Genomic DNA, 25793 nt, shown 5'->3' on the forward strand with positions numbered 1-25793 from the left:
AGGAAACCTTGATTTAAATAATAGATTTTAATCATGTTTTGCAGTTGTACGTTGTAGTTATTGCAAAGAAGTTGATTTGCAACTAAATATAGCCTTTACATTAAATTTGGTGCTTCTCCTTGCTAACCCAAGGGATACACTAAGCCAGGGGTTCTCAACCTTTTTCTTTCTGAGCCTCCTCCCCCACCCCCCACATGCTCTAAAAACTCCTCTGCCCACCTGTGCCACAACAACTGGTTTTCTGCATATAAAAGCCAGGGTTGGCATTAAGGGGTAGCAAGCAGGGCAATTGCCCAGGGCCCCATGCCCCAGTTGCTCAGGCTTATGCTTCAGCCCGAGGTGGTGGGGCTCAGAGCCCCAGGCTTCAGCCCCATGCAGTGGGGCTTTGGCTTTCTGTCCTGGGCCCCTGCAAGTCTAACTCTGGTCCTGCTTGGCGGACCCCCTGAAACTTGCTCATGGGGCCCCCTGGTTGAGAACTACTGCTATATGCTATGTAAACATATATTATAAAAATAAGTTACATTTATTCATATTCTTAATTTTTACATTTTTAACTTTTTTAAAAAATGGTGCAAGATGCATTTCTTATTTACTAGGTGATTATTAATTTTTTACTTGTGATTTGTGTCAAGGTCTATTTGGATGGAAATTCAAATTCAATTACAGGTACACAAAAAACCTAATTTTAAATTTAGTTTATTAAATTTAATGACCTTAAGTATGCTGGAAATAAGGAAAAGTATCAAAGTTTATCTAAACATGTTCTGCATTTAAAAACTAATTAAACAAAGGAAGTATTAAATCTGTAGTTAGTGAATTGAAATAATTATTACTGGTCACGAAGTCCTTCAAGATTTTAGAACTAGTAGATTTCGTCCTCTCACACCTAGTTTTTATTCATAGATTGGAAGAGAAAAACAAACTTTCCTACTTTTTCAACTGCCAATTGATTTCTTAAATTTTGAATTTTAACTGGTCATTGAACAGAATAAATTGAAGTGAAGAAAATATTCTCTTTATATTTGCAGAAGTCGTTACTGCTGTCAAAAGCTGGTTTAGCATTCAACAAACTCTGGTTCTGGGTTCTTACCACCAAATCAGTAATCTGACTTTCTTTAAAACTTGGTAGCAAATATGTACTGCTTTCATATAATCATAGAATATCAGGGTTGGAAGGGACCTCAGGAGGTCATCTAGTCCAACCCCCTGCTCAAAGCAGGACCGATCCCCAATTAAATCATCCCAGCCAGGGCTTTGTCAAGCCTGACCTTAAAAACGTCTAAGGAAGGAGATTCCACCACCTCCGTAGGTAACGCATTCCAGTGTTTCACCACCCTCCTAGTGAAAAAGTTTTTCCTTATATCCAACCTAAATCTCCCCCACTGCAACTTGAGACCATTACTCCTTGTTCTGGCAGAACAAGGAGTAATGGCCTCAAGTTACTGCTTTGTATTTAGTTTAAAGGAATTTAGTAGATAATACGTTTATGCCCTCCCATAGGTTGTCAATTTTACATTTAATTTTAAATTACAGGTTTATTTTTAAAAAATTAACCTGTATTTAATTTAAATTAGAAAAAACTCATCTCCCCCACTCCCCCAATCTTGTCTGAATGGGATCAGCCTCGTTACCTGAGAGATTCTCTCTGTCCCTCCATGACCACAACCTCCCCACACCAGATATGTTCAACTAGAACAAAAACCTTGTCAAATAGCATGAAACTTGTGCTTGCGGAAGACTAACCTTCATCTGAGCTGGACTGAAACAATGGAACTCACTGCCAAATGCAGTTAGAATGACCACTATTTTTGCATTTGGTGCTAAGTGCAAAAAAAACCCCTCATCACTTCACTCCAACCTGCCTGCAGTGGAACCCCTATTTATACCAACATGATCACGTTTGTATAGAACTAGAATGGAATTCTAGTATTCTAGGTGAGGGTGTGCCAGTGATTTATAAAAAAGCTATTATAATAATTTCAGCATTACTTTCTATTCCATTCCTTATGCATCCAAACATTTGTTTATTTTTGACTGTTGCACACTGAGCAAAGATCTTCATGGACCTGTTCACAGTGAATCCAGCAGTGTGTATAAGTAGTTCAGATAATTATTTCCAACTTGGATTTGTCAACAATGCATGTCATCTGCCATTGGGTGTTTGTCTAGCTTTGTTAGGACCTATTTATTCCTATTCTTTGTTTTCTGTATCTTAGCCAGTTTGAGCCATGACATAAAAACTTTGCCTTTCTCCGCATGTGTCAGTTTCCGTTACAATGTCTTGTGAGGGACTTTGACAAAGGGTGATTTGAAAGAGGAGGTCAGTTACATCAGCTGGCACACTCTTTATCTAGTATTTTGTAGACACACTCGAACTCTAGTTCATACCTCTTGGAGTTATTTTTTTCCGGCTGTTTGAACATTCAGGTGGACATGAGCTGCATTCAGTGCATGTTATCAAGCTTTCGCTTGAAACCATGAGGGCTTGAAACTTTTTAAATGAAAGCTGAGATTCTGATCCTGTAATGTAACTCCACAAGCTGGGAACTACACCACTGTAACAAAGCGGCCCTTGGTGGGACACTACTGAGAGTATCAATTCAGGACAAATTGCTTAGAGCAGGGCAGTCACAGCCCAAGGCTGGGGGTCCTTTGCACTCCAAACCAGCCAAACAGAGAGGACTTTGGTTTTACCCCACTGGCTAACTAGAATTCTTACAAGCAATTCCCTTAGACACTCCAGTTTCCCAGTATCACCACCAGCACCGCTCCTTATGGGGATGAATGGTTATGAAAACCAATACCCCAGTAAAAGAAAAAAGGTTCTCCCGATCCCAAAGGACCAAGTCCCACACCCAGGTCAATATGCAAGTCAGATGTTACCCACAAATCCCGCTGTTGCCAATCCTTTAGAATCTAAAATCTAAAGGTTTATTCATAAAAAAAATATAGATGAGAGTTAAAATTGGTTAAATGGAATCAAATACATACAACAGTTGCAAAGTTCTTAGTTCAGGCTTGTTGGGATTACTGCTGATTTAAATCAGTCAAGTTTCTGTAGTACAAACATCCCAGCCTGGATGAGTCGTTTAGTCCTTTTTCAGAGCTTCAGTTTCAAGCACAGTTCCTCCAGACGTCAGAAGCAAGATTGAAGACAAGATGGAGGAGATGCAGCTGCCTTTTATAGTCTCTTGTCATGCGGCCTGTTCTTCCTTTGTTTCAAGGAACATGGCTTGAAAGCTTCCGAGTTCTCTCCATCGGCATGTCCCTGCATGCCTTGCTGAATCATAAGGTGTATCTGCCATCTCTCAGTGGGTCAGTTGTATAGCTGATGGTCCTTAATGGGCCATCAAGCAGGCTAGGCAGTGCTGATGCCAAACTGTCTGGGGTGTCACCCAGAAGTATAGCACAAGTTTGAAATACAGATAGTATAGAGCCAATACTTAACTTTAAATACAAAAATGATACATGCATACAGATAGCATAATCATAACCAGCAAATCATAACCTTTTCATAGACACCTTACTTGACCTCCTTTGTACAAGATTTGCAGCCACTACAGGACCTTGGCTGCAACAATGATCTATATGGTCACAGTTCATGTCAATAACATCACACCTAGGCCTAGTGCATTAATCCCACTCTGCCTTCTAGTCTGTTGATGTTTTATTCTAGTTCATTTTTGACACCTCAGTCTTTGAGTGTGCCTCATTTTTATTACTTGGAAAGGGTAGATCCAAGGGTTCCTTCCTTCCTTGGTGAAGACTAATGTGGAGAAATCTAGTTTCTCTGCAGTCACCTTAGGCACTGCAGTTGTTCCCATCATTCCCTGATGGCCCAGCAGATATTAGGCCTCATTTGCATGTTACTTATGGTAGTTTGTTCCTTTCTATTGACTTTATTTGGGTTGGATTTCCATTTTCAGAGGCTGAGTGGCTGGAATAAGCTCTTGAACTTGGCCACTTGAGTGGCCACTTAGTCTAAGGATTTTAATTTCTTCATTTTGGCTTTAGGGCCTGTTTGACTTACTTGGTTCAAGTTTCTATTTTTTAAATCTCACTTTCTAAAAGTGAGTGGCACTATGGTAAGTTTTTGGTAAATTCTTCAGCATCCTTTGGCAATGTTAAATTTAATCATATTGTGGTTACTAACTCTCGTGTGGATGGAATTATTTTAACAACTCCAGTTATTCCTTTTGGGAGTGATGGGAAATTACTCATCAACCCTGATCCCATTTCCTTGTGGAGTCCTGAGGGATCAGTTCCATAAACTTTGTTCAGTGAAATAAGACAAGAGTGGACTGAGGTATCATCATTCACTGAGAATGCCTAGGGATCTACTGCTGTATCTTTAAGACCCTACTTGAACTTCAGGATGATAGCCACAATTTTTGGACAAACTTGTGGATAAGCCATGGGAGGGGTGGAAATTGCAGAAAATAATGGATAATTATAATTATTTGCAGTAATAAGGTCCATTACTTTTCTGCTGTTGACTATCCAGGGCTAAGAGCAGCCGCTGACAGCTGCGGCTTGTGCAATCAGCCCTGCATACAGTGGGGAATCCCACTGTTGAAATTGCGGTGAAAGCTTAATACAATAACTCCTCACTTAACATCGTCCCGATTAATGTTGTTTTGTGGCTGATCAATTAGGGAACATGCTCCCTTGAAGTTGTACAATGCTCCCTTATAATGTTGTTTGGCAGCAGCCTGCTTTGTCCACTGCTTGCAGAAAGATCAGCCTGTGGGGGCTTTGAACCAGGGTGGACCAGCAACCCCCCTATCAGCTTCCATAAATTCCCTCTGTGGCAGCCACCCAGCAGGCTATCAATTGCTGGGCAGTTTAGCTGTCCCTTCCCCTAATACCCTGTGCTGCTCCTGCATTGGAGCTGCTCCTGGGCAGTGCTAGGTTTACAATGGTGCCAGTGGCTCCATGGAGCCAGGCCCATGTTCAGAAGGGGCCATGGCCTGCTCCGCTTGCACTGCATCCTGAGACCATGCTAGCCTGCTGTCTCCCCACCACCCATCTCTTGCTCCTCAGGCTGAGGGCTCATCTCTGCCCCCTGGTGCACCTCTGGCTCATCTCTGCTCCCCACCACCTGTAGGCCCCACCTATCTCCCCGAAGATGAGCTGCCTGGGACTGGTGCAGAAGCCTGGCCAGTCTCCGCCAGGTGTGTGTGTCTGACAGTGTAGGGGGCTTGCCTGGGCCCCTCCAGGCAAATGGGTCCTGAGGGGTCCCAGCATGCAGGCCCCTCTCTCTGAGGACTGACATCCCTGCACCATGCTCAGTTACCTCCGTGGGGGCCCACAAAAGGTTAATCTGGCCCTGCTCTTGGGAGCCTCCTGCTTGCTGTGCAGGGGAAGGGGAAAAGAGGGGTGCTGATGTCAGGGTATCCCCTCCCCATACTCCTGCCCCCATCTCCACAGAGCAGGTCGGGACAGACATGACAGGGCTCACACTGGAGGGAGGCTGCTAGCAGCAGCTGCTGCCTCAATTTGCTGATCTACTTTAAAAGGCAGTGTACTTACAGTGGGGTCAGTGTACTTAAAGGAGCAATGCGCATCTCTCTCTCGCACATTGTGAGTCTGTCTCTGTCATGCTGTGTCTCGTCGTTCCATTTGTGCTGCCTTGTGGAGTGTGAGGCTACATTAACACTGTGTTAATCCTTGAGGGCTCAGCCAAGTGCTAGTTCATCATTTAGCAGTAAGGCATTCACTGGGAAATATCCCACCCTCTGATTCCCCCACCTCAACCAAGCTTCACAATCATTGCTGTGTACATTAAATTGTTTAAAACTCTGTGTGTGTGTGTGTGTGTGTGTGTGTGTGTGTAAAATATAGTCTTGTCCGGTGAAAAAAATTTCCCTGGAACCTAAACCTCCCCCCCTTTACATTAATTCTTTTGGGGAAATTGGATTGGCTTAACATTGTTTTGCTAAAAGTAGCATTTTTCAGGAACATAACTACAACATTAAGTGAGGAGTTACTGTATTTATTATTTGTATTGTTAAGCAAGGAGTTACTGTACATCCTGCAAATTCTTAGCATGCATAGGGGACAGCTTTCGGATTCAGAAAGTGAGGAAACAACTAGGGGGTCATCCATTTTGGATCTGGTTTTGACCAACAGGGCTGAATTAGTTGAAAATGTGAAGGTGATTGGGAACTAATCATGATTGGATAGAATTAGGGCTGTCAAGTGATTAAAAGAATTGTGCAATTAAAGAATAGAATACTATTTAAATATATTTGGATGTTTTCTACATTTAAGTTTGTTGATTTCAATTATACCACAAAATGCAAAGTGCACAGTGCTCACTTTATATTTATTACAAATATCTGCACTGTAAAAAACAAAAAGTAGTATTAGGTGAATTGAAAAATACAAGTACTGTAGTACAGTCTCTTTATCATGAATATTGATCTTACAAATGTAGAATTATGCACAAAAAATAACTGCACTCAAAAACAATGTAAAACTTTAGAGCCTACAAGTCCACTCAGTCCTATTTCTTGCTCAGCCAGTCTCTCAGACAAATTCGTTTACATTTGCAGAAAATAATGCTGCCCGCTTCTTTACATTGTCACCTGAAAGTGAGAACAGGTTCACATGGCACTGTTGTAGCCAGCATCGCAAGATATTTACATGCCAGATGCACTAAAGATTCATATGTCCCTTCATGCTTCAACCACCATTCCAGAGGACATGCATCCATGCTGATGGGTTTAAAAAAAGTGTTAATGATAGGAAAGGAGAGCTGCTCAATGCCTTCTTTGCTTCAGTCTTCTCACAGAAAAGATGTGACTGGATGACTAGAGAAGTTACCATAGACAATCAAGGGGAAGGGATGCAGATCAGGATAAGTAAACATGTCATATATTCTGACCAATTTGAATGAGTTCAAATCAGTGGGGCCAAATGCTATTCACCTGAGAGTACTGAAAGAATTAGCTGAAGAAATCTCAGAACTACTGGCAATAATTAAGGCTGTGTGTGTCACAGATTCCCTGACCTCTGACTTCTGCAGTGGCCAGTGCAGCTGGCTCCAGGCACTGCCCCTGCAGCTCCCATTGGCTGTGGTTCCTGGCCAATGGGAGCTGCAGAGCTGGTGCTCATGGCAGGGGCAGCACACAGAGGCCCCCAGGCCTTCTCTCTTTCTATGAGCTGTAGGGACATGCTGGCCACTTCTGGGGAGCTGTGCAGAGCAGGGCAGGCCAGATAGATTTGGTTAGGAGGCAGGGATACCCCCACCTAATGTAAATGCATTAGGGCATTTACAACCACTCCCAATAGACTAGACACAGCAGGAAGCTGGCTCCATCACATGGGGAAGGGGAAGAGGGTACAGAGAACATACTAATAGAGTTTGCAGATGACAAAGCTAGGGGGTGTGGTCAATATGTAGGAGGATAGCTAAAACTCAGAGGGATCCTGATAAATTGGAGAACTGGGCTACAGCCTCCAAAATGAAATTCAACAAATAAATGTGAGCTGCTACATTTAGGGAAGAAAAAACAAATGTACAAATAGAGAATGGGGGAAAACTGGCTTGGCAGCAGCACTGCTGAGAAGGGTCTGGGAGTTGTGGTGCACCACAACTTCAACAGGAGTCAGCAATCCTATGCTGCTGTTGAGATAAAACAAAACCATACCCCACCCATGCACCCACAAACCATTCAAATGCAATTTTAGGTTGCATTACCAGAGGCATGCCATGGGAGGCGATACTACCACTCTACTTGGCACTGGTTAGGGCTCAGCTGGAGTACTGTGTCCAGTTTTGGTCACCGATATATAGAAAGGAGGTAGAAAACCTGGAAAGGATACAGGGGTGAGTGACAAAGATGATTAAAGGGATGGAATGCAGCCATATGAGCAAAGGCTGAAGGAACTGGGTATGTTCAGTTTGGAAAAGAGGAGATATGATAGCAGTATTCAGATATTTGAAGGACTGCCATAAAAAGATGGAGAAAAGTTGTTCTCTTTTATGACAGAGGGCAGGCCAAGAGGCAATGGGTTCAGACTATAGTATAGTAGATTTAGATTAAATTTCAGGAAAAAACTTCCTAATGGAACAGACTGTCTCAGGAGGTTATGGAAGCTCCTTTACTTCCTTTTCAAAAGAAGGAAGGATAGCCATCTGTCTTTGATGGTTTAGACACAATAAATCCTGCATCTTGACTGGGGGCTGGACTAGATGAACATTGCAGACCCTGTGATTCTATTACAGGATCCACGATATCATGAATTTAGAGCCTTATGTATCTTTTTAAAAATTTTATTTTCATATTGAATAGCAAACCATTCTGTCTTAAACCCATTATGGGATGAGAAGTGGTAGAGATGAGAGACTAGGGAAAATATTGGTGAGATTTATGAAATGGGATTGGATTCAAGGTAGGTGGCTTCTAGGTATGTATTTAAGGGGATGATGGTAGGGAGCTGGAGTGGGAGAGAGGGTTTTTTTTAAAAAAAAATATATATATATAACACCTAGGCTCTTGGTTTTTTGACAGATTTTTGGTGTAACTGATATGATTCTTTCATTTTAGCAATTGCCTCTTAAGGTAGTCCAGAGGTATTTAAGCCTTTGTGGTATCATCTACCAATTACTACTGTTGGGGTCTGTGATGGGATAGTACACTACACCCCGCCTCATCCACAAACAGACCGCACTGAGGCCTTCTTGCTTGTCAACACCATTATGTAGTTTTACAGTGTTTTAATTCCTCCACCAATACACAGCAGTGTCTCCACACCTTTATGCACTGTATCTCAACTTTCTAACCCCTTCTCCAATAGGAGCAGAGCTAAGGCATCTACTCAGAGGACCCCTTTTGTTAGGCTCTCCTAGATTTCTGTTTCTCTCCTTTCCCACCGCAAGCACACCTTCCTGTTCCCTTTTATACAGTTTCCCTGTTAATGGTCTAATTGGCTCACCATCCCTAATCTGGCCTGGTAATCAGGTACAGCTCTGTTCCATTGGCCTTCTCCAAGGAACTTAATAGTGAATAGAGTCCTGACTCAAGTGCTAACCCTCAGGACTCTGTCACAGAATCTAACACATGCTCCCCAGTAATGGAGCAGTATGAGGGAGGGACCCAGTTTGCCATTGACCCTGGAACATATTGGGGTAATGCAGATAAGGGAACAGTTTCACCTGGGAGCTCTGCAGCAATGTGAGGAATGGGCCCCACCTGCTCCCCAGACAGTTTTCCCCCAGTAATTTACTGAAAGTCTCATCTTGGGGGTGAGAGGCAGGGAGCAGTGGCCAATGCTAATCCCCACACTCTTCTTTTTTCTCTAGGCCTGCAGTTGGAGTTCATTAACCCTATCTTTGAGTTTTCAAAGGGAATGAATGACCTACAGCTCAACGATGCTGAATATGCACTTTTAATTGCCATCAACATTTTCTCTGCAGGTAAAAAGCCAGGAAGGGGACAGAGTAGCAGCACTGAATCAAAGGGCAGGAAGGATAGAGCAGATGTGGAGTCAGAAGCAAAGGAGTGACAAGGGTATAGCAGAGGGCGCAGTATCCTAGTATGGGTGCCATGGTAACAGTATCGCATATGCTCTGAGTAATTATACTCAGACTCTGAGCTGCCTCCATAATGAGGGGAGTTCTCTACTGTTTCATGACCTGTACCAAATTAACTGAAATGTAGTCTCTCTTCTAGAAACCATCAGTTTACTGTTTGGTAAATGCTCATGTTGCTCCCTTGGTGTAGGGTAGTAGTGACCTCTAGTGGTCAGTGAAAGGTATTTTGGAGGGCCCATTACAGCTTGAGTCATTAAAGGGCCATGCAGAGAAGTTGTCAGATCAATCTTGTCTCTTCTTTGAAATTTACACCATGAGGGAATAGATATTTTCCTATTTTTCATTATTTCTCCCAGTAACTCTCCTGCAAGAGAGATTCTCCCATCCCTCCCTGATGGATCACAACCTCACATCTCCATTGGGACTGGAATGTGAGGCCCAGTGAGCTCGACCAGGCTGCCCTGGCTCTGTAACCTCCTGCCACAAAGTAAAATCAAACTTAGTCAATAACCCTTTCAAAATGTGGCTGATAAAGACAGACACAAGAAACTGATTCTCACAACTACTGCTGTCTTGCATGAGGCATCTTGGCTGTATGCTCTCTTATAGGGAGGGTACTGGACAAGACTCAGGGGGACACTGTCCAGGGATTAGGACTAGCTTTAGCCTGCAATGTCAAGATTGGCCAGGCTGCCTACAGCTACCTACTAATGTCTAACCTGCTTCTTGGCAGACCGACCAAATGTGCAGGATCAGTCCCTGGTGGAGAGACTGCAGCACACATATGTAGAGGCCCTTCATTCTTACATTTGCATCCACAGACCAAATGTAAGTGCCTGGCTCAGTCCTGAAAAATGAATAGGCTCAAGTGTATGTGAGTTGATTTTATGATTGATGTGCTCCTCTAATTCCCCACTCTCTGAATGAATCTTCTGCCATCAGTGGTCATGCCCTGTTTCCTTCAGCTATTCCCCAATGGCCAGCAACCTCGTACCAGCCCCTACAGTGCCTCCTATTGGTAGAGGTTGGAGCTGGAGGAGTTGTGAGAAGAGCTGGGCAGAATGTTTTGGATGAATAGTTTGATGAAAAATCCACTTTTGGTTAACAAGCTATTAATGAATTGGGTGAAATTTGGCAAGTAGTTTAGGTCAGAACATTTTTGGAGAAATCATGGAAATGTAGGCCTGGAAGGGACCTTGAGTGGTCATCTAGTCCAGCCCCCTGCACTGAGGCAGGAACACAAACCTAGACTACAGGCCTTACACCTGTTCTTAAAACCTCTGATGGGGATTCCACAATCTCCCTTGGAAGCCTAGTCCAGTGATTTATCTATCCTTATAGTTAGGAAATCCTTTAGGTTAGATATTAGAAATTGCTATTCCTAAAGATTAATCCCATTACTTCTTAGCCTACTTTCAGGTGACATGGTTTATAACAGCCTTTAACATATCTGAAAAAACAGTTATCAAGTCTCCTCACCATCTTCCTCTCTCCCCCCCTCCGGATGGAGCATTCCAAGCTTTTTTAGCTTTTCCTCACAGGTCAGGTTTTCTAAACTATTTATCATTTTTGTTGCTCTCCTCAGGACTCTCTCAAGTTTATCTACTTCTTTCCTGAAGTGGTGCACACAGAACTGGACTCAATATACCAGCTAAGGCCGCAACGGTGCAGAGTAGAGCAGGATAGTTACCTACCTTTTATGACATACAACACTCCTGTTAATACACCCCAGAATACTAGCCTTTTTCCACAACTCCATCACATTGTTGTTTCATATTCAGTTTGAGAGACACTATAACCCCCAGATTCAGTTAGTTCCTTAAGTGTCCTAAGATGAATTTCATTAGGCCTTGCCACCTTTAATACATCTAAACATTCTTTTCCTGTCTTGGTGTGTATTCTTCCCCCTTGTTAAATATCTAGTCACCGTTAATCTTTTCAGTGAAGACTGAAGCAAAATAGGCATTAAACACCTCAACCTTCTTGATGCATGTTATTAGCTCTCCTTCCCTGCTAAGTAGTGGGCCTACACTTTCCTTTCTCTTGCTCTTAATGTATTTATAAAAACCTCCTCTTATTGCCCTTTGTGTTCTTTGCTACATGTTACTCCTTTGTGCCTTAATCTTTCTGATTTTGTCCCTACATGCTTGCACTAATCTTTTTGCTCATCCTTAGAAATTTGTCCATGTTTCCATATTTTGTAGGATTCCTCTTTGGTTTTAAATTCATTTGAGAGCTCCTGGTTGGAGCTATATTGGTCTCTGTGACAGAGGGCACTAACCTCTCATGAACACCTCTAATTGGCTAGGTGTGATGCTGCAATCTGTTTTCTCCTAGCACCCACTGTAGGCTGTCAACCTCATTACAGGGTATGCAGTGGCTCAGTCCTCCAACCAAATCACACAGTCAATATGATTAAGGAAACATACCCCTTCCAGGGTAACAAGTTTAACGCACTATCAACCCTCACGTGGGTCTTCAGCCCTGTCTCTGGGCCCTTTAACAATAAGGCTTTGTCCCTTTCTCAGGACTTATGCTACTTCTCCAGTGGGAAAACCCAGGCTTGCCAATTAACACAAATCCCAACCCAGAGACCCTGTAAACAGTACCCACATACTGTTGCCTCCACATCGCTGTTGCTATTTTCTGGGCCTTTTTTCACATAACCCCTTTCCTTTCACCCATTACCTTAGGGTTACAGTTGTCAGGTCCTCTTGTTCTCAGGGCCAGTAAATCAGCCTATTAAGTGCTTCTGAACACATTACCCTTCCTTTCCCCCCTCTGGTCCTAGCTAGAAACTGACCTGCTCAGCTCTGCCACCTGCAGTTCCTTTTATCTGAGGCTGCTATGCTTTGATTGGCTGCTTCTGTGCAGCCTTTCTAGGCAGTCCTGCAGGACCCACCTTTGCTGCTCCTTTCCTGGGCTGGGGTATGGTAGGACCACAAGGCCTCCAGCAGGGAGCCTCAGGCACACCCCGTAACAGCCTCTTAATAGTCTTTATATCTTTTCTTGCATTGGGATAGTTTGCTATTGTGCATTTAATATTGTCTCTGAGAAACTGCCAGCTTTCCTGAGCTCCTTTTTGCCTTAGATTTTCTTCCCATGGCATCTTACCTACCAGTTTTCTGACTTTGTTAAAGTCTGCTTTCTTGAAGTCCGTTGTCTTTATTCTGCTGCTCTCATTCCTGTCCTCAGAATCATGAATTCTATCATTTCACAATCACTTTCATTCAAGTTGCCTTCATCCTTCATATTCGCAACCAGTTCCTCCCTGTTGGTCAGAATCAAGTCTAAATTGGCTGTTCCACTGGTTACTGCCTCCACCTTCTGAAACAAGAAGTTGTCTCCAGTACATTAAAGAACCTATTGGAAATTTTGTGTTTTGCTGTATTACTTTTCCAATAGATTTATGGGTAGTTAAAGTCCCCTATTATTATGAGGTCTTTTGTTTTGGCTATTTCTGTTATTTGTTCTAGAAATACTTCTTACACCTCCTCCTCTTTATTTGGTGGTCTATAGTAGACCTCTCATGATATTGCCCCTGTTTTTCCCCTTTTATTTTCACCCAGAGACTTTCAACTGGTCTGCCTCTCACCTCCTTCTGGATCTCAGACCAAGTATATTTTTAATGTATAATGCAATACCTCCTCCCTTTCCTCCCTGCTTTTCCTGCCTGAACAAGCTATACCACTTTATATCAATATTCCAGTCATTAGATTTATCCTGCCAAATCTCAGTGATGACAATTAAGTATTAATTTGGCTTAGGTACTAATATTTTCACTTCTTCCTATTTATTCTCTCTACTCCTTGAATTTGCGTATAGACAGCTAAGATGGTGAGCAGATTCCTTTACTGTTTCCCCTCTTGTTGCTCCTATGAATTTATTGTAATTTTTCATTTTACCTTCCACATCTAGATCTCTGTTAAGATCACCTTTTCTTATATCCACCTGTAGGCTTATGTTACCTGCCCCCTCTGAACCTAGTTTAAATCCCTGCTCACTACGTTAGTGAGTTGATGTCCAAAGATGCTCTTCCCCTTCTTTGTCAGGTGGAACCCATCTCTTCCCAGCAGTCCTCCTTCCCAGAACAGTATTCCATGGTTGAGGAAGCCAAAGCTCTTCTGTCAACACCATCTCTGCAGCCACTTTTCATTCTGAGACAGTTTTTCAGTCAAAATTTAGTTAGATTTATTCTACAAGACGTGAAAAAATTGAAACAAAAATTATTTCAGGTTGAACAAAACATTTTCATTCAACCCAAAATGATTTTTTCTCCAGTTTTTATTTTGGCTACCTAACTAAAATCAGTTACTAGTTCAGCTGTAGTTATGAACTCCCCCAGCCTATAATCCTGCACCATTCCCAGCAGCACCCTACTGGGAAATGCTGAGACTGGAATAGCTGTGAACTCCCCACACTGGTGCTCCTGTCCCATTCTGTATTGGGAGATGCTGGTGTTGGAAGATGTGAGCTTGTGCTTTTAATGCATCCCATAGGTGGTTTGTCTTGTGAGCAAGATTCTGGATTTACTTATGACTGTCTATTTGTGTGACCCTGCAGGACCATCTGATGTTCCCTCGGATGTTAATGAAACTGGTCAGTCTTCGGACTCTAAGCAGTGTCCACTCCGAACAAGTTTTTGCCCTTCGACTACAGGACAAGAAGCTCCCTCCTCTGCTCTCAGAAATCTGGGATGTGCATGAGTGACTATGTGCTCCCAGGGCAGCAACCTGCTGAAGTAACACCATCTCCCATCCCTTGCTAACATGAAGCCAGCCTCCCCGCTCCAAAGCACTGAACTGTGGGCTGGGCTGGGCAGTGCAGCGTGATGAGCCTGTGGTTTCTCTAATGTGATGAGACTGTGCATAAGGCACCTGGGAGAGATCAGATGTTTTTGTAATCTTTGATTTAGTGCCTCCCAGAAATGGGATCACATGTGAAACATCTGAAAACATCTGAAAGAGATGAACATCCCACCCCAAATGTTTCTTCAACGTCTGTCTTTTTTCTAAGTCCATGTTCTGGGGTTTTGCCCCGCCTATCCTTTCCCTTCTCATTGATTCTGAAAGTGAATTTGCAGGAACATGTTAAACGTTCACTGAGAGCATCCTAGCCGAAAAGGCTTCCCCAGGGTTCTTAGGCAGGGTCCCCTGTGTATGTGGAATTGAGGAACTCAGGGAAGTTTATGTGGATGTGCTGAGGGTTTCCTTGTATTCCCTGTATTTAAAGTCGCTATGATGTGCTGCCCTTCACAAAGATTCCCAGAGAAGAAGCTGTTGGTGGCATTCCCTCTTTTTGAAGCTTCATTTCTACAGCTGTCTTTTCATTCTGGCGCTCCTTTGGCAAGTAGATCCCTGGAATGTGCAGTGCCATTTACTGAAACTTATTCTGTGGGCATCTTCTATGTACCATAGAGATACCGTGGATCATCTAGCTGTCTTTTTTTAATAAGTTGCCTATAACTATAGTATCTTTTGGTTTGCTAGCATGTGAAAGCAATGACTTTAAAAAACATGGAATAGATTTTGTGTAGGAGAAGAGAAAGGAATGGAAGCTTCGGTGTCTGGGCAGTAGAGGTGGTGGAAGTATATCAAGAACCACCAAAATTTTAGTAGATTTAGTGGGTTCCAGTGAGAGTCAAGATTATCAGATGGGGACAGAGAATGCACTGTATTTATAGCGTATTAGCAGGCATTGCCTAACCTATAGGCTGCACAACTCTCTCAGAACCCTGTCTACAGGAATATTGAGCATAACCAGCTCTGCCCAAGTGTTCTCCCTTATGCGAAAGGTCTTTCCAAGTGTATGGTCATTTGTTAGTGATTAGTGGGATGTGGACGTATCTCTGTATGATGAGCACCCTCCTGCCCTTGTATATGTAACAGGGTTAAAAAAAGAACTAGATAAATTCATGGAGTATAGATCCGTTAGCCGGGTGGGCAGTGATGATGTCCCTAGCCTCTGTTTGCCAGAAGCTGGAAATGGGTGACAAGGAATAGATCACTTGATGATTACATGTTCTGTTCATTCCCTCTGGGGCACCTGTCGGAAGACCGGATACTGGGCTAGATGGGCCTTTAGTCTGACCCAGTAAGGCTGTTCTTATGTACTTCTTAAACCCTCTCCTCTCCACCTTGTGCATGGTAAGACTCACCAGTAACCCCTTGGTCCATAAGTATTTTAGTATTTAGAGCAATAATTTGACAAAACAGAAAAGTGTCATTGCAAAATGTGTTTCTCATTCTGCAAAAAACAACAAACAGTATTTGACCCAGAGATGTAACCCCAAGTCCCCTGGTTTCATGTATTTTGTCTCTAACAGGGATCTATGTTTGCTTGCCCAGTGAGCATCCCAAGAGGCTGGGTTCACAAGGCTCATAGTTTTGGGCTGTGTATGTGAGCACCAGGCCTGTGGCAAGGGCTTTTTGTCCATTTTGCACTCAAGGTTGGTCCCCTGCCTCTAGCCTTCATTCTGCACCTTTGTAAAGCACTTGTAACAATCTGTAAAATAATCTGTTATTTTTTATAACTCGTTGCAATTGCAAAATTTCTTGTTTAAATCTGTATTTTTAACTAATCTGTTTGAGAAATGTTAATGTTTATACAAAAGAATAAAGCCTAATACAGGATTATTGACTAGCTATGACGCACCATCTTTTAGGGTTGGCATAGTCTTAATCTTTTGAACCCCAAGATGATTATTAAACAGGAGAAAATCTAGTAGGGAGGAGGAGGAAGTGGTTGAGAATGAATGACAGTGTGGCTCCAATTTAACTTCTTTCACCCTCTCCACATGCAGGATGAATCTTCTGTGAGAGTACTCAGATTGTTATACATCTTTCTGTGACCCATTCACCGCTGTGATACGAACCGGAGGTGGCTCAGTGGGGCCAATGCAGCACACGGAGACTACAGGGCCCAGCATGCATAGTCCATCTTGATTGGTACTGCCAGGGTCCGGGGAGAGCATTGCATGCTGGGATCTGTAGTCTAGTGACCCGCATCTTCTGCACGGAGAGGTGGGGCTGCAGCCTGTTCTGGGCTATGCTCATCAAGCCCCTTGCCTTCATTAGAACACGTAGCAAGCGCTGGCTGGCTCCCTCTCCTGCCTTGGGAGGCTCCCGGGATCGCAGCGGGTGACTGACTTCCCCAGCTCCCTCCGTGCCCCAGTGAGGCCGATGCGTCCCGTCGCGCAGCCTGCAGCATCCCTCCACCGAGCGGTGCCTAGGTGCGCTCCCCCTCCGCCGCGCAAGTGGTTGGCTCCGCCCCCACCTCTGGGTGGTTCGCTCCGCTCCGAGGTCTGGATGCGGAACTGGCCGGTCGGCTCAGAGCAGCCAGGGACGGCGGCGGACGCGGCCTGCGGTGGCAAGTAGAGGCAGGCCCCGCTGCGGGGGCAGAGCTGACGGCTTGGGGGCTGCGTCACGTGCAGTCGGGGCTGGGGGTGCGCGTTAGGGGCAGTGCGGCCCTGGTGTGGGCGGGCGGTGTGTGTACCCTGGGGGCAGTACTGGGGAAGGGGGCGTAGGGGAAGGGGGTGGGTACGCTGAGAGCAGGGGGCTGTGCGGGGTGACTGGGACGGGGGCGTAGGGGGCGGGGGCGCTGGGAGCAGGGGGCAGTGCGGGGTGACTGGGCCGGGGGCGTAGGGGAAGGGGGCGGGTGCGCTGGGAGCAGGGGGCTGTGCGGGGTGACTGGGCCGGGGGCGTAGGGGAAGGGGGCGGGGGCGCTGGGAGCAGACGGCAGTGCGGGGTGACTGGGACGGGGGCGTAGGGGAAGGGGGCGGGAGCGCTGGGAGCAGGGGGCTGTGCGGGGTGACTGGGACGGGGGCGCTGGGAGCAGGGGGCTGTGCGGGGTGACTGGGACGGGGGCGTAGGGGAAGGGGGCGGGGGCGCTGGGAGCAGACGGCAGTGCGGGGTGACTGGGACGGGAGCGTAGGGGAAGGGGGCGAGAGCGCTGGGAGCAGGGGGCTGTGCGGGGTGACTGGGGCGGGGGCGCTGGGAGCAGACGGCAGTGCGGGGTGACTGGGACGGGGGCGTAGGGGAAGGTGGCGGGAGCGCTGGGAGCAGGGGGCTGTGCGGGGTGACTGGGGCGGGGGCGTAGGGGAAGGGGGTGGGTATGCTGGGAGCAGACGGCAGTGCGGGCTGACTGGGATGGGTGTGTAGGGGAAGGGGGGGCGAGCTGGGGGCTCTGCGGGGTGACTGGGATGGGGGTGTAGGGGAAGGGGGTGGGTACACTGGGAGCAGGGGGCTGTGCGGGGTGACTGGGATGGGGGCCTAGGGGAAGGGGGTGGGGGTGCTGGGAGCAGGGGGCAGTGTGGGGTGACTGGGACGGGGGCGTAAGGGAAGGGGGGTACGCTGGGAGCAGGGAGCTGTGTGGGGTGTATGGGATGGGTGCGTAGGGGAAGGGGGTGGGTATGCTGGCAGTAGGGGGCAATGTGGGGTGATTGGGATGGGTGTGTAGGGGCAGGGAGTTACGTGACTTGAGAGATGTTTGGGGCTGGGAATCACTTGTCCTGTCTTCCTGAACAGCTGGCTGCTGCAGTGTTATTTCCCCTCCTCTCCTTCCCCTGCTGCATCCTCCTTCCCATGAGTTGTCTGGGACTGAGCAGTGCAGCTGGGCTACGGCTCCCTTCCTTCCCCAGCCTTGCGCTGTAGTGATGCTCTCATGATGGAGAGTCCTTTTCAAGGTCACTGTGGGAGGGGGTAGTATGTCAATTAATCTCCTCCCAGCTTTTGTGGACAGAGATTTCTATTAGTGTCTGCCCCATCTTCTCTGGGTCCCAGGTTCATTATGTCAGAGGCCTAAAAAAGCACCCTGCAGCTCACACTCTGAGGTGATAGAGTTATGTGGGGTCTGCTGTGCCGACTGGCCGCTTTGGCATGAAGGCTGCAGGCCTCTGTGCTTGGATCTGGCAGGATCCTGCCTGTACTACCTGTGGTTTCCAATTCCTGATCTTGTGGTTGTCCAGCATATGTAGACCTTTTGGGTACATTCTGAGGTGTTAGTTGCTCTTCTAGATGAGACCGAACCTCTGCAGTGTTTCAGGCTTCTTCCTGCTCAGGGTTAGTAAAATCTTCAAATGGTGGTGGTAAAAGGGCTTTCTTTAAAGGAGGCTTCCTGATTTCTCATTGGGAGCTGACGTTTGATACAAGTTCACTGTACTGTACAAAGTGTGCTCTCTCCCCTTGAGGATACAGAATTATGTGGCTTTAGCCAGGAATGAATAGTCACTGCCTTTTAGAAGCTGTTGCTAAGGTATCTCTTTGCTGAGGAAGGGTGATTTTCATAGGTCTTGGGGGTGATTAGTGGGGGGAATTACAAAAATACAAAATGAGTTTGTGGTGGGGTATATATCCTTCACACAAAGGCTCATTAAAGCAGGGATAGAAAAAGAAGGTAGTAGTGGGAAGGGGGGGAGGGCTCTGAGAGGAAACTGATGCTCGCTCTTCTTCTCCTTCCACCCAGGAAGGAAATGGTTAGGAAGTTCGCAGACTAGGAAGCTAGGAGAAACAGGGCAACTGACCGTTTTTCTTGCAGAGACTAGATTTCTTACAAAGTACTCTATAAGTTAAGGATGTCATTCTTTGCTGTTTTGCTCTTTGTTTGAACCAGGTTGAAAAAAGCTTGGGTCCTAATTTTCTTCGTTGTGGTAGAGTGAAAGAATGGTATAATTAGAGGTCCAGTTGGAGGAAGCAGTGCTCTGTTCCTCTCCCCCCACCCCTTTTCTAGTATTTCTAGTTATGGCCTGAGCCTCACTCATACAGAGCTATTTTAGGTGTATACTGAGCAACATTTTAAAATTATTTAAAAACACAGCCATATAACCTTAACTTGGCCCCCATAGAGATGGCAATAGGAATTGGGAATATAACAGTTCCCTACCTGGCCCTCCTCGATCCCCAACAAATCTGCCACTTTTTCTGTGTTCAACACAACTCCAAATCAGCACTCCTGTTCATACACTCCACCAGACCCTCACTGTGCTCTGTATAATACCACTGATCTGGGGAGAACTTGGCACTGGTTGAGAGAGGCTGAGGGAGGCATAAGACAGTGTGATCATCTTCTTTCTTATGGCTTAGGTAGCAACGATTACAAATTTATATTTAGATTTGATAGCCAGCATGTTGCCGCAACAGTGAGTTGGTGAATGACCTTCAGGCCCCTAGTGAAAGAATGAAGGGGACATTCAGATATGATGTGTTCCATCGTGTTTGTGCTTGGTGACCACAGTCGCATACAGGTGTATGTCTCATTTTCCATTGAAACAGGGTTTATTCACATATCCCATGAGATGTCCTGATGAGATATGAAATGCGCCAGTCTTTCCAACATAAATCAAAATCCAGTGTTTCCTTGTCAGGATCAATGATGAGCTGTTTGTTTTGAGTGGATTTCATGGGTCTGTGGGACCACAGGATAATCATAAACAAAATATTGAGTAGCAGGTTGGCATCTCCAGGAGAATCTCAGGCATGGATGGGTGTTGGTCAAGGGATTTAGCATCTTCCTGAATGATTTAGTGGCAGGAGTAAAGGAATGTTCATGAAAAATTCAGATGGTATTAAATTAGGAAGAGGTAAGAATGACTATGGGGATCTAGAGAGAATAAAACCGTGGCCAGATTTAACTTGCGTCAGTGTAGCTAATACGTTGGGGAAAATGATCTAAAGTAGCAGTTCAGTAGAAAAATGAACATTTGGGAAGCAATAGCACAGAGAACTATAGAGTGAGAATGGATAGAAAATTAGATATGAGTTTGGTGTTTTTGCTTTCACGTCATATTGCATTGTGCTTTATGAGCTACGTAGGCGGAAGCATCATGCCATGGAGCTGGGAGGTGATATTCTTTCTCCTTGGCCTTTTGACTAAGATCAAGTATAGTGAGTTGAATATTTGATATGTTCTCTGTTAGGGTACAATTGCAGATAGGCACTGTGTAGGTGAGTAGGTCTTTTTAGTTTCTACTTTCGTCCTTTGTCTCTGGTGTGACTGCTCCTAGGATATTGCATTCAATTCTGGGTAATTCCATCCCAGAATAGAGATATGAGGGTCTGGAAAAAATGTAAACTTTTTGGGAGAAAGTATATTTTTTCCCCCCATGGCCTGGCTTGGAAAAACTGGAAAATTTGAAAAGAAAGAGTTACATGAAATATGTTCTCAAAATGAACAGTGAAAGAATTTTTAGAGTAATGTTTAAAAGAATATTGGTATTGATGCCCTTTAGTCCTTCAAAATTCTTTCTAATAACAAATATTTTAAAATGTTTCTCAAGAAACATGAGTTTCTTCTGCATCTGCATGATAATGTCAGGTTAGGTCTATTTACATACTATTTCTGAGCCGAAAAGATATAACCTTCCTTTTTGTTTACAACAATATTGTTGCATCCTATTTTCAACATTTTTTTTCATATTTGCCAAAAGGCAAATAAATACACCTAAGTACTTTAGTGTGCAGCTGCAGTTCCGTCCTCAATGCTAGGTATATGTCATTATTATTCAAATCAAACCTAAAGAATTTATACGTATTCATTTAATAAATATACCAAACTGTACTTTTTATGTGCTAACTAAATTATACATAATACATTTCTCATTCTTAAGTAAATTAAGTTTTGTTTTGATAAGCAGATAACTATTGCAGATATTTTGATTTTTTTTCCCAAAAATTCAATTTTTTCCTCAAAAAAATTCAGAAGCTTTATTTTTGCATGCCTTCAAAATTTCTGAAAATTTTACACCCCATCCCAGAAAGAAACCAACAAATTAGAAGGAGAACATAGAAGTCTAACCATTGATCAGGAGTTTGAAGGAATTGATTTAGCAACAAGAATAAAAGAGCTAAATAAGTGCAGCTTGGCTAAGTATTTAAGGTTGGGATGTGAAACTGTCCCCAAGTATTTCAAGGGTGTAAATACTCAGCAAGGCAAAGAACTGTTAATGACCCAGTAGAATATCACTAGGAGTAATGGGATGAATCTGAGTAAAACAAGCTGAATCTTGAGAAACCATTTCCTAATGGGGCGATCTACAAAGTTGTGGAATGATCACATTATCTTAGCTACTTGTCTTCATAGATTTTTAAGGCCAGAAGGGACCATTATGATTATCTAGTCAGACCTACTGCATAACACAGGCCATAGAATTCAGCCAGTAATTCTTGCATCTAGTGCCGAACATCTGCCGGAGCTAGAGTATGTCTTTTGGAAAGTCATCTTTATTTAAAGATTTTCAGTGACAGAGAATCCACAGCATTCCTATGAGAGCTGTGGGAGAATTTTTTATGGCCCATCACTTAAAAATGTACTTCTTATTTCTAGTCTGAATTTGTCTCTTACAACTGTAGGGACTAATTTAAAGAAACTCTAAAGAATCAGCCCACTGGAGTTCAACACAAATGGCTCTTGTTGCTATAAACCTGAGGGGACAACTGCCATCCAGGCTGGGAATCTTTGTGCCGAGCAGCCACTGAATTGTGGGGTGTCCTCCTCACTGGTGCTGACTGCTGCTTTTCCTTTACTGACCAGCTGGCAGAACTGGTGCTGCTTTGGAAGTGAGAGGTACGGTTTGCATGTGCCTAGGTTATCCATCCTGGGCAATTCTACAATTCTACTACTCAGAAATTGCAGTCCAATGAGACTCTGCTACAAGTCCAGGTCACTATATAAAATAATGCATCAATTCAGTAGCTGGGGGCAATGTGGCCTGTGAATCTTCTGTTTTTTCCACAGCCTATTGAGCATCTTATAGCTGTAGCAGACCCAAAAGCAGGGGCTGGTCCTCATGTTGACTACAGTGTACCTTGTAATATCTGATATGAGCGCTCTCTCTCATTTATTTGTAGGGTAGACTATGGTACTTAATGAATGAATTAATCCTTGTGACACTCCTGAGCAGCAGGAAGGTATTGTTATCCATTTACATATTGGGAATTGAGGCAAAAAGAGAGTGACATACCCATGCTGTCTTGATGAGTCTGTGGCAAAGCCTTGAATTGAACCCAGTTTTCCGGAATCCCAGTCTATTGCTTTAACCACAAGGGCAGATTTTTCTCTTGCCCTTGTCCCTGCCCCTTCCCCCTAGCAAGACTGCAAATGTAGTGTTAACAGTTGGCTCATTGTTTAGCAGGAAGGAAATGGTTCTTCTCTCACCCCAACCACCCCTTTGTGGGCACTTGCTGGTCTCAGGTTTTTGCCCTTTTGGGGTACATTCTGCTGGCCTTTGATGCCCTTGTTGCCCACAGCAGTGGGAAGTTTAGATCAGTGTTTCTCAACCTTTTTGACACCAGGAACCGGCTTGCTGTCTTCCTAAACTGTGTCAGGGAGATCTCGGGGACCAGCTCCGAGTCCACAGACTGGTCTTTGAGAAACACCGGTCTAGATCATTGTTAGGTTCTGCTACTTTTTCATTTTTAAGTGAATTTCCTGCTGCTGACAAGTGTGGAATTGACAGCAGCAGACATTGAATAGTCTGCATATCAACAGAACAGGTAAAACCCGAGCAGCTGGAGTGCATGCTTCCCTGCCCCGTTTCTTGCCAATGGGAATCGGTCCTGCTCCAAAGACACCTGTTCTATAGAATCTGGACTAATACCCACCAAAGACATTTCACACAAGAGTCACTGAACCACCATTAGATGGTAATACTTTCCGTCACTCACAGTTAAGCCAGACTAGAATTGATTATTTTGTGCTCAAAAACTCAGTTTCCCTTTTCCCTGAACCATCTCATCTCATCACTTGTGTCCTTTACAAATATAGGATTTTCTGTTCTCCCTTCACTCTGTAGTCACCATCCTGTGTCTAGAAGAGTCCTTCAGAGCCCAACATGCTGCTCCTTGCTTGGGCCTAGGTATTTCTTGGAAAGCATTTCCTTTACCCATACCTCCCTGCCAGTGAACATGCTTTTCCATTGGTTTCCCAGCACCTCTGAGTCTTCCATATAGCAAACTACTAATCCAGAAGGTATTGGGTCCACCCACTCCATCATTTTCAGCCCTGGTCAGCTGTCACTGAGAAACCAGGATTAGAAATCAAATGGAGAACTAACTACAGGGCTAGTCAGGATTGAGAGGCTGTGGGGGGTAAGGGGGAGAGAAGGGTGTGCGTGTGTGAGTGCGTGTGAGAGAGAGAGAACAGTTTGGGGAAGTCATGGAGTGAAGTCTGTAAGTGAGTGACTGGTTTAAAGCTGGGGGAAAGTGGAAGAGGGGTGGGGATGCTGAGTGAACGCCACAGGGGTCAGGTAAATATAAAAATCTATTTTAAATGTGATTTTATGTGCTCCTTAATTTCATTCTCTTGGGAGATGGACAGAGAGCACTGAGACCACTTGTTAGCTTGCATTCCTTTCCCCTTTCTCTCTGCTGCTGACTGTGGGGTGTTGGGGGCTCCTTGGAGTCCCCATCAGACCATGATTTGAGTTGTTTGCAATGTCCTTGCCCCATTTGAGCACAGAAGGGGTTGTCTGAAGAAAACAAACAGGTTCTTTCCTCCCTCCCCTCTCCTGTGGAGGAAGGGAGAAATCAGAGTGGGGGGGGGGGGGGAAAGACCAAGGTGGTCTGTCTCTTAAACCAAATCCAAAGGGTGATCAAAAAGAGGGTCTATCAGCAGGTATAGTATATTTAATCGGGATTAGGGTCTGCCTCCAGCCCCTTCCTTAGGGTCACTTCACTATACCTGGTCCATGCAGTCTCCGAGACGGTGAGGTCTAAACAAAGTTTTGTAAACATCAGAGAAGTGAAGTTCTGGAATAGCCTTCCAATGGGAGCAGTGGGGGCAAAAAGGCTAACTGGCTTAAAGACTGAACCTGATAAGTTTATGGAAGGGATGGTATGGTGGAGCTGCTTACAATGGCATATAGCTGATCTTTGACAGCTAGCAGCAAATATCTCCAAGTGGCTTTTGATAGGACACTAGATAGGGAGGGCTCTGAGTTACTACAGAAAATTCTTTCCCAGGTGTCTGGCTGGTGGGTCTTGCCCACATGATCAGGATCTAAATGATGGCCATATTTGGAGTTGGGAAGGAATTTCCCCCCTGGTCAGATTGGCAGAGACCCTAGGGGTTTTTCACCTTCCTCTGCAGCATGGGTCCGGGTCACTTGTAGGCTTAAACTAGTGTAAATGGTGAATTCTCTGTAACTTGAAGCTTTTTTAAATCATGATTTGAGGACTTCAGTAACTCAGCCTGAGGCTATGGTTCTTTTACAGGAGTGGGTGGGTGAGGATCTGTGGCCTTCAATGTACAGGAGGTCAAACTAAATGATCATGATGCTCCCTTCTGGCCTTAAAGTCTATGACTGTCTTCCTTTTTGATGATCTGCAAAACTGAACTGAACAGTTTGGTTTGGGAACCAGCACCATGGGGCTCCTCCATTCACTTTTGGACTCCACAATTCCCTCCCTCCTGCCATCTCCAGCACAGCTCATTCTTTTCGGACTGTGTCCCTCATTCTCCATAGCAAGGGTCTAGGGTTCTCCTTGATTAGCCCAGGGTGATCTCTAGGTGATGGTGAATTAACTGCATTATCCCTGGATGTGGGGAGAGTGCATTGAGAAGTCCTTGATCAATTTCAGGAATTGCTACCTCTGTGCAGGGGTGAGGCACTCAACGCAAGCACTGTAGTCTGTTCTTGGCCAATGGGTCTCTCATGTCTTCCAAGGTTTAAGAAGATTCATGTGATAGATTTTAGTTTCCTTTCTTCTACCTGGTTTTATCTCAGAGTCCACCAGCCCTTCCTGAGTAACAACTTCAAATGGACCCTGCCATCAGCACATTAATCTTGACTTGGCAGGAAAAGGACCCGGACACCTGTGTAGAAAGTCCATAGTTGAGCTGCTCTATAATTTTGTTCTTGTGCATGTTGGGTCTTCCTTAAGTTCTCTCTGGCAAATATCTTTGTCCCGAATCATTCCCTTAATTGCAAAATGTGTTGGGTTGTGCTTAAGGCCTATGTCCTGTTCCTCCCAGCCCTCCCGTGGCAAATCCAAGATTCCCTGCTGTTGACAACCATAAAGTAACTCAAAGGCAGAGAACCCTGTAGATAGGGTTGCTAATTTTGGCTGGATGTATTCCTGGAGGTTTCATCACATGACATAAATCTTTAATTCTTGGAGACTCCAGGCCAATCCTAGAGGGTTGGCAACCCTACCTGAAGAGGCCTGCGGGACCTCCTTTGTGACATACAGAAGCTGTGAGAATAGTTGGTCCCAGTGGTTGGGGTCGTTACTAATAAAGCGTCTCAACATTCACTTCA

The 25793-nt window shown here is 44.8% G+C and overlaps 2 protein-coding genes across 48 annotated transcripts in view; both read left to right on the forward strand.

The window, feature by feature from the left end:
• Positions 1–16173, forward strand: part of NR1H3 (nuclear receptor subfamily 1 group H member 3) — a 62952-nt gene extending 46779 nt beyond the window's left edge. For 12 of the 14 annotated variants that reach the window (XM_075129614.1, XM_075129613.1, XM_075129617.1 and 9 more), the window contains 3 exons: positions 9311–9424; positions 10275–10369; positions 14105–16173. In XM_075129614.1, coding sequence (XP_074985715.1) covers positions 9311–9424; positions 10275–10369; positions 14105–14251 — 356 coding nt within the window. In that variant the 3' untranslated portion in view covers positions 14252–16173. The remainder of the gene's footprint in view (positions 1–9310; positions 9425–10274; positions 10370–14104) is intronic. The other 2 variants (XM_048852113.2, XM_048852116.2) reach the window with 2 other exon arrangements.
• Positions 16174–16616: 443 nt separating this feature from the next.
• The window catches only part of MADD (MAP kinase activating death domain), a 121668-nt gene continuing 112491 nt past the window's right edge, over positions 16617–25793 (forward strand). For 32 of the 34 annotated variants that reach the window (XM_075129572.1, XM_075129586.1, XM_075129577.1 and 29 more), the window contains exon 1: positions 16771–16909. The gene's annotated coding sequence lies outside the window, so the exon portion shown is untranslated. Of the gene's footprint in view, positions 16910–16966; positions 16986–25793 lie in introns of those variants that run through there. The other 2 variants (XM_048852044.2, XM_048852045.2) reach the window with 2 other exon arrangements.

Source organism: Caretta caretta, chromosome 6, assembly GCF_965140235.1.
Source record: "Caretta caretta isolate rCarCar2 chromosome 6, rCarCar1.hap1, whole genome shotgun sequence".
NCBI classification, from domain to species: Eukaryota; Metazoa; Chordata; order Testudines; family Cheloniidae; genus Caretta; species Caretta caretta.